The sequence below is a fragment of the Megascapheus bottae genome, chromosome 32 (assembly GCF_031878675.1).
Source record: "Megascapheus bottae isolate mThoBot1 chromosome 32, mThoBot2.hap1, whole genome shotgun sequence".
Lineage (NCBI taxonomy): Eukaryota > Metazoa > Chordata > Mammalia > Rodentia > Geomyidae > Megascapheus > Megascapheus bottae.
In genome coordinates, this window is record NC_143540.1 from 8,271,806 (window position 1) to 8,280,861 (window position 9,056).

At 49.1% G+C, this 9,056-nt stretch overlaps 1 protein-coding gene across 1 annotated transcript in view; it reads left to right on the forward strand.

Moving 5' to 3' along the window:
• The window catches only part of Plxnb1 (plexin B1), a 29,590-nt gene extending 25,697 nt beyond the window's left edge, over nt 1-3,893 (forward strand). The window contains exons 32-38 of the mRNA XM_090323460.1: nt 253-425; nt 623-783; nt 1,073-1,220; nt 1,652-1,716; nt 1,830-1,905; nt 2,466-2,540; nt 3,189-3,893. Of these exons, the coding sequence (XP_090179586.1) occupies nt 253-425; nt 623-783; nt 1,073-1,220; nt 1,652-1,716; nt 1,830-1,905; nt 2,466-2,540; nt 3,189-3,293 (803 nt within the window). The 3' untranslated portion in view covers nt 3,294-3,893. The remainder of the gene's footprint in view (nt 1-252; nt 426-622; nt 784-1,072; nt 1,221-1,651; nt 1,717-1,829; nt 1,906-2,465; nt 2,541-3,188) is intronic.
• Nucleotides 3,894-9,056: the final 5,163 nt, after the last annotated feature.

A 9,056-nucleotide genomic window follows, 5' to 3' on the forward strand; every position in this document is an offset into this window, starting at 1 on the left:
AGGCCTTGAGCAAAAGAACTCAGGGACAGCACCCAGGCCCAGAGTTCAAACCCCATGACGGACCAGAACAAAGCAGGGGGTGGAGGAAGGGTTCTATAGACTTAGAATGGGCTTCTACCTATTCTTCCTTTTCCCTCTACTTTTGGTGCCAATTGGCAGGAACTGGGGGGTGGGGGCAGGGAGGCCTAGGGCAGGTGGCATCTGATGTGTATTGGGGGTGGGGGGGACTGACAAATTGTGGTCTTGGCCCAGGAACCCCAATGCTAGAGGATGTAGACGAGGGGGGCATCCGGCCCTGGCACCTGGTGAAGCCAAGTGAGGAACCAGAACCCCCCAGACCTCGGCGAGGCAGCCTCCGGGGCGGAGAGCGGGAGCGAGCCAAGGCTATCCCTGAGATCTACCTGACCCGCCTGCTGTCCATGAAGGTGGGACTGGAGCCCAGGAAGGGGGGACAGGGCCCGGGAGGGGTGGTAGACTCTGGGCTGTGATGGGGAAGATAAGTACTCAGGGTTTTCTGGGGGTAGGTGAGGGGTGTGCTATGCCATGGGAGAAGTGAGGGTTAGGCCAAGGCTGAGGTCCCCTGGCTGACTGCACCCCTCCACTCCCGGCTCTCCTCCCCTAGGGCACCCTGCAGAAGTTCGTGGACGACCTCTTCCAGGTGATTCTCAGCACCAGTCGCCCAGTGCCCCTGGCAGTGAAATATTTCTTCGATCTGCTGGACGAGCAAGCCCACCAACATGGCATCTCCGACCAGGACACGATTCACATCTGGAAAACCAACAGGTGCTTGTGGTCGAGTGCTCACCTAGCATGCACGGAGACCTGGGTTCCATTCCTCAGTACCACATACACCGAAAAAAGCTGTGGCTCAAGTGGTAGAGTGCTAGCCTTGAGCAAAAGCAGCTCGGGGACAGCGCCCAGGCCCCGAGTTCAAGCCCCAGGATTGGCCAAACAAAAACTCCCAGTGGAGTGGGGGTGGAATTTGGGGCTTAGGGTGTGTATGTGGGGGGTGGGGTGGTTTTCCTTGCTGCCTTCCCAGCATGCTCATGGGCCACATCTGTCCCACCCACAGTTTACCACTGAGGTTCTGGATCAATATCATCAAAAACCCACAGTTCGTGTTTGACGTGCAGACGTCAGACAACATGGATGCCGTGCTCCTAGTCATCGCCCAGACGTTCATGGATGCCTGCACCCTGGCTGACCACAAGCTGGGCCGGGTGAGTGGACTGGGAAGGATGGGATAGAGGAAGGGAGGATGGGTGGCCTGGTCTTGGTGTGTGCACACAGCTTCTAGAATCTTCCCGAGAGGTTCTTTTTGTTTTGTTGTTTGTTTTGCCAATCCTGGGGCTTGAACTCAAGGCCTGGGAGCTATCCCCTTTTTCACTCAGGGCTGGTGTTCTACCACCTGAACCAAAGCTCCACTTGCAGCTTTTTAACTGGTTCCTTGTAGATAGAAGAGTCACAGAGACTTTCCAGGCTGGCTTTGAAGTGTGAGCCTCAGATCTCAGCCTCCTGAGTAGCCAGGATGACAGGCAGCCAGAGAGCTTTTAGTTTTAAAGCTGTAGCAGTACAGGGAAGCCCGGGAGGGAACTGATGACGCTAACAGGGACCCTCTCTTCTTCTGTCACTACTGTCCCTCTGGCCTCAGGACTCCCCCATCAACAAGCTTCTGTACGCACGGGATATTCCCAGATACAAGCAGATGGTGGAGAGGTACGGGGAGGGGCGTGCATGCCTTGAGGCTCTGGGTAGGTACTGGTACAGCCTTGGGTGGGGGTGTGCAAATTTCATTTCCTCAGCATCTGCCATCCTGGGCTTTCTGGCAGGTACTATGCAGACATCAGGCAAACCGTCCCTGCCAGTGACCAAGAGATGAACTCTGTCTTGGCTGAGCTGTCTCGGGTAAGACTTTTCTCTGCTTTTGGTTTGGGGACCAGGCTTCCTGCCCTAATCATCTTGCTCTCCCACTCTGTCCCCCCATTTTACACTGCTCCTTTAAAGAGAATCCCTTGGGACGCCAGCATCCCTGGGAGATTGTAGGTGTGAGACGCTATACCATTGTCTTCAGTGCAGGATGTTTTCAGCCTGGCGTCATCCTAGCTGTTCACATCTGAGAATCATGGTTCAAAACCCAGCCCCAGGAGCAAGTCTGTGCGATCTTAAGTCCAGTGAACCACCAGAAAACCAGAAGTGGTGCTGTGGCTCAAGTAGTAGAGCACTAGGGTTGAGCATAGAGATCTCAGGGAGAGTGCGAGGATTTAAGCCTTGCTGAGGTAGAAGAGGTAGGATTTCATGGATCCCCAGACTCTGCTAACACTGTGGGTCTCTTCCTGTCATGGAAGCCCAGGCCCGATTATTCTGTTTCTCCAATGAGGCCGCCTCTGAAAGGAAGTTCTTCCTCACTGTTTCTCCTGGTTTCCTGGGTCTTCCCCCTCACCTCTTCCAATTATCTTTCTCCCTAGAACTACTCTGGAGACCTCGGGGCACGAGTGGCCCTGCATGAACTTTACAAGTATATCAACAAGTACTATGATCAGGTGGGTAGACTCTGGGCCCCTGTGGGGGAGGCTTGAGGGGATGGTGTTGAGAAAATCAGTGTGTGTGTCGGGGCTCCATCTCCACTCAGAACCACTTGACCAGGGGGTGGAGGGGGATGTTTGTGACCATGAATGCTGGGTACTTGAGGGCAGGAGTGGCACCCTGAATCCACTGATCCTTCATGCTCCATAGCATATGCCTTTAGCCCCCGCCCTTGGAAGGCTGAGGTTAGGAGGATTAGGAGTTAGCCCACAGTAACATACAAACCAAGAGCAGGCTGTCCAGGTGCTGCTGCCTCACGCCTGTCATCCTAGCTACACAGGAGGCTGAGATCTGAGGATCTCCCAGCCAGCCCAGGATGAGAAAGTCCATGAGACTCTTCTCTCTAATGAACTCACCAGAAAACCAGAAGTGGTGGAGTGGCTCAAAATGGGAGAGTGCTAGCCTTGAAAGAGTTCAGGGAAAGGGCCCTGAGTTCAACTCTTACCACTGATGGGGTAGGGGGAAGCAATCATGTCTCTCAGGGCCCTGAAATCAGTGTCAGTAAATGAGGGGTTCCCTCTGCACCCTGTGTATGCCAGCCCATCCCAGGAGGCCCACAGCAATCTGCCATGAGGCCCTAAACATGATTGCTGTCTGTGTTTCAGATCATCACTGCCCTGGAGGAAGATGGCACAGCCCAGAAAATGCAGCTAGGCTATCGGCTCCAACAGATAGCAGCTGCTGTGGAAAATAAGGTCACAGACCTCTAAAGTGACACAAACCAGACAGCTATGGCCCTTCGATGCTCTTCCAGGGAGAAACCACCACCTTCTTAGACAACTGTAGTGACTTGACAAAGCAGAGTTAGTGGAAGGTGGCTTTGGATCTCTGGGGTAGCTTTGCCCCTCCCCCTCCACACCTCCTCCCCCACACATCCCTTGAAGGCCTAGGGCTTTGAAAGCTCATGTGGAGGTGTGGTGAGGTTAAGCAGAAACAGCCCGTGGGCTAATTCCTGTGTGGCATCAGGCAGGTTCTAGAATGGTTGGAAGGGCCTCTAGGCCCCTGGGGGAGTCAATTTGTTCATGAACACTAGTTTGGGGGGGGGCGGTATTTTTTTGTCCCATCAAAAGAAGGAGACGAACCCTTCCTCTCCCCTTTTTATCCTCCTGGACCTCAATTTAGCGTCTACTTGTCCTTGCTGCTGCCATGTCCAAAGTGGGAGAGATAACATCTAGGCAAGGGATTCCCCCCACACCCCTACATTCTCTGCCTCCCAAGGAGCCAGGGTTGAGGGGTGTCTTGCAAAGGATTCTGGGTAAAAGGGGGGTAGCCCATTGACCCAGCTCTTCATTAAAGGTTAACACACCGTGTGGACTCTGTTGTGTGGGGTTACTGGGCTTAGGGCGGCTGTGCTAGGTGGCACTGGGGAAAGCTGGGGTGGGGGTCCCCACTTCTTCATGGAGCCTACCCTGGGTGGGCTCACTGTATTCTTTTGAGCTTTTATATGAAGCTTTGCGCGTGCTAGGCAAGCACTACCACTAGGCCACATGCCTGGCCCTGATCTGGTTTTGAACCATGATTCTCAGACCTCAGCCTCCTGAGTAGCTAGGATGACAGGTGAGCATTTAGCCTACCCAGATTTTTTCTGTGTATGTGGTACTGAGGACTCGAACCTGGGTCTTCGTGCATGCCAGGCAAGCACTCTACCACTAGGCCACACTCCCAGCTCCTCTACCCAGATTTTTAATAGTCCCTTCCAGGGTTGCCCCCATTCCCTTAGTGAATGAAGTTGACAATGCTGGGAAATAGGGCTGGTGGGGATTGGGCTGGATTTGAACCTGGTATGGAGAGGGAAGGATCAAGTAGGACAGTGAGCAAGCTGTGCCCCTGGCTCTAGGCTCAAGCCTTGGCAGGTTTTGGGTCTATAGTAAGTGAAGTGCTTCCGTATACATGTCCAGGGGTCGTGGGGGTGCACTGAACATCCTCTACCAGCCTCCTTTTGTTTTTAGCCATGGTGCTTGAACTCGGCCTGGTCTCTGTCCCTGAGCTTTTCTGCTAAAGGCTCCTACTGCCCTACCACTCCCTGAGTAGCTAGGATGACAGCACCTGGCAATTTTACTTTTTTTTTTTAGGAGACTGAAAGAATTGTTCCTATCTTGATTTGAATAGGTGAATGTTGGGGTTCACTTGGAAAATCCTGAGAACACGGGGGTGGGACGAAGGTACCTGGTTCCTGCTGTCCAGTGCCAACAGGTGGGCTGGGCTGTAGGCCACAGGATACACTGCTGGGCACCGAGCCTTACTGGTATGTGTGCCACTTGCCAGGCTCCTGTAGAACACAGAGAACAAATACCCTGAAAACATGGAGATCAGCTGACAGGATGATTCATGGGTGTCTGTTCTAATTAAGGACCATGGTTTATCCAACTCCAGGTTGCCAGAGATTAAAAACAATGATAAGGATATTACCACGATATTTGAAAGGAATTTTATTTTTTTATGCCCATACTGGGACTTGAACTTGGAGCTTGAACACTGCATAGCTTTTTCCACCAAGGCTGGCACTTACCATGTGAGCCATAGCTTCCCTTTTCAGCCTCCCCACCCCCTTTTTTGTGGTTGTGGGGCTTAAACACTGGCCCTGGGAGCTGTCCCGAAGCTCAAGGCTACCATTCTACCACTTTGTACCACAACAACTTTTCCAGTTTCCTGATGGTTAATTGGGAATGCGAATAATGAACTTTCGCTCCTGAAATGCACTTCTCAGGTCTCATCCTCCTGAGTAGCTATGATTACAGGTGTGAGCCATAGGCACCGAGCCCTTCAAGCTTTTTGCTAATTGAAGATCAGTCTCCTACTTTTCTTGAAATGAGCTGGCTTTGAACCTCAGTCCTCAGATCTCAGCCTCCTGAGAGCTTAGATGATCCACATAAGTTATCCGGGCCTGGCATTTCTCCTTTCTACCCCCTTGTTGCCCCCCTTTCTTTGTGCTAGTCCTAGGGCTTGATCTCAGGACCTGGGCTCTGTCCCTTAGCATTCTCAAGGCTAGCACTCAACCACCTGAGCCACAGCAACACTTCTTTTTCTGTGTATGTAGTACTGAGGAATCAAACCCACGGCTTCATGCATGCTAGGCAAGCACTCTACCACTCAGCCACATTCCCAGCCCTTTGTGTTTTGTTTTTAACTGATATTATAAAGGTGATGTACAGGCCAGGCACCAATGGCTCATGCTTGTCATCCTAGCTATTCAGGAAGCTGAGATCTGAGGATCCTGGTTCAAAGGCAGCCTGGGCAGAAAAGTCTGTGAGACTAGAGAAAAAGCTGGAAGTGGAACTGTGGTTCAAGTGGTAGAGTGCTAGCCTTGAGCAGGAGTTCAGGGACAGTGCCAGGCCCTGAGTTCAAGCCCCTGGACTATCTGAAAGACAAACAAAAACCCTGCAAGTATAGGAAGATGAAGCTAGAATCCCCAGATGAGTTGATGGGGCTGGGTGTGGTAATCTACCGCCACCTTCTGGCTATGCTGTGGAACTGGAGGTTCCAGTTCTTTGAACGGTGGTTTTACCTTAAGCTAGATCCACAGGCCAGAGTTGAAACAATGTTAACAGGAAAAGAACAAAAAGATACTGTAGAGGTGGCCAACAAATGGAATGAAAGAAAGCCAGCATGGAAGAGGAAAGGTGGCCCCAGAGATTTGTGGCTATCAGTCTTCAATCACCTGGAAGTCTGGAGTTGTGTGCAAATGGATGCTAAAGGCATCTCAACATGTTGTATCACTGCCCCTGGCTGGCCAGGATGGAAATCAAGCCCCACCCTTCTTTTGGGCTCTCCCACCCCCTGTTCTCCTACGTTATGAAGCTGTATCTAAAAGGATTTTTTTTTTGTATGTACGTGTATATGTACTGGTCCTGGGACTTGAACTCAGAGCCTCAGCACCATCCTTTAGCTTTTTTATTCAAACTTGATTCTATCACGTAAGCCACAATTCTGCTTCTGGCTCTTTGGTAGTTAATTGGAAATAAGAATCTCATGGACGGGCCGGGAGTTTGGCCTAGTGGTTAAAGTGCTTGCCTAGCATGCATGAAGACCCGGGTTCGATTCCTCGGTACCACATACATAGAAAAAAGCCGGAAGTGGTGCTGAGGCTCAAGTGGTAGAGCTCTAGCCTTGAGAAAGTCCAAGGACAGTGCTCAGGCCCTGAGCTCAAGCCCAGGACTGGCAAAAAAAAAAAAAAAAAAAAAAAAAAAAGAATCTCATGGACTTTTTTCGCCAGACATCTCCATCTTCAGATCTCAGCCTCTTGAGTACCTTAGTTGGCAGGATTTAATAAGCCAACTGTTTAGCAGTCCTTAAAATCAAACATAGGGCCTTGTGTTTGCTAGGCAAGCACTCTACTCCTTAGACTGCACTCTATTTTTTTTTTAATTTTAATTTTTTTCTTGGTCCATAGTGGGGCTTAGACTCTGGGCCTGAGCGCTGTCCCTGAGCTCTTCAGCTCAAGGATACTGCCCTATCTCTTGAGCTACAGCACCACTTCCTGTTTTCTAATGGAACTGGAGAGTCTCAGGGTCATTAGTGCCTGGGTTGGCTTTGAACCGTGATCCTCAGATCTCAGCCTACTGAGGAGCTAGGATTACAGGCATAAGCTACCGCGCCTGGCTTTAATTTTAATTTTTTTATTCTTGTCAGTCGTGGGACTTTTGAGCACTGTCCTTGGATCTTCTCAAGGCTAGAGCTCTACCATTTGAACCACGATACCACTTCCGGCTTTTTTTTGTGTGTATGTGGTACTGAGGAATCAAACTCAGGGTTTCCTGCTTGCTAGGCAAGCACACTATCACTAAGATACATTCTGAGCTCTGCCTTTTTATTATTTTATTTTGTTATTTATCCTAAGCTATAGTTTAGCCTTTTTATTTTAAACTATTGATGTCATTTCCAATGAGCAACAGATCTTGCCAAAGGCTGGTTACCTTAAATTAGTTTTCCTGAATCCTTTGTGTGGCTGCTGTAAGTTAATTAATTTAAAGTACCAGCACCTAAGCATGCTGTGGAAACGAGATAAAAAGAACTTCAGAATTTCATTATATTCTTCCAGATTTACTCCATTTACAGTGGGGTTACATTTACATATGTCAGATAAGTACATTTCCTTTCATATAGTATCATCTGTTCTCTCATTCTCTCCCTCCCAGCTCTGCCCATGAGATATATAGTTCAGTATGCTCAACTGCTGTACTTTTTACCCTTTTTCCTCTATGTGCCCTCTACCCACTCTCTCACAAATATGCATGTGAGAGTATTGAATATAAGGTAAAAAATAGTCATTAAAAAAAAAAAAAAAAACAGGGCTGGGAGTGTGGCCTAGTAGTCTGAATTGCATTCCTTGGTACCACATACACAGAAAAATCCGGAAGTGGTGCTGTGGCTCAAACTATAGAGGGCTAACTTTGAGCAAGAGAAGCTCAGGGCAGTGCCCAGACCCAGGGTTCAAGTTCCACAACTGACAAAAAAAAAAAAACAAAAAACAAAAACGCTGGAAGTGGAGCTATGGCTCAAATGATAGAATGCTGGGCAGGGTGTTTGGCCTAGTGGTAGAGTGCTTGTCTAGTATGCACGAAGGCGATTCCTCAGTACCACGTACATAGAAAAAGCCAGAAGTGGTGCTGTGGCTCAAGTGGTAGAGTTCTAACCTTGAGAAAGCCCACAGCCAGTGCTCAGGCCCCGAGTTCAAGCCCCAGGCCAAAAAAAAAGGGGGGGGGACATCTGAGCCTTGAATTTCAAGCTCTAGGACTGGTACCCAAATAAATAAATAAATATCTCATAATTTTTCTTTGCTAATGACACTAACTTCCTGCCTTTAGCCCTGAAGTGCGTCGTGACTCCTTCCATTTCAATTCAACCACCATTTCCCACGGGGTTTTTTTTGTTGTTTGTTTTTTCTTTTAAATAAAACCATAATAGCCTTCCTGACCTTCACACAACTTCATTTGGCCTTATTACCCTAATAGCGCCTGTCACTAAACTCAAATGGAATTATTAAGTTAATGTATTTAATCTGGGTCTTGTTTCTTTCTGTGGAATATAATTCCTTTAATGAAAGGAACCTGTCTGATTCACTTCTCAAGTCACATAGTGCAGGCTTGTTTCTGGCACAGGAGATTCAATTATAATCTGAGGGATGCTGGGATAGATTAATACATTCTAAGAGGCTTAGCTTGACAAGTACTCTCCCAAACTCGCCTACTAACAACCATGGCTGGCACATAAGAGCTCCTGCTCAAGGTAAGGTAAAAATTAAAAATAAAAAAAAAAAACAGCTGTGGCTCACGCCTGGCATGCTAACTACTCAGGAGGCTGAGATCTGAGGATTGCACTAAAGACCAGACTCTTAATCTCCAATTAACCACTAGAATAGCGGAAGTGGCGCTGTGGCTCCAGGGATAGGGGAGTGGCCTGGAGCTGAAGATATCAGGGACAGGGTCCAGGCCCAGAGTTCAAGCCTCATGACTGACACACGCACAAATGAATAA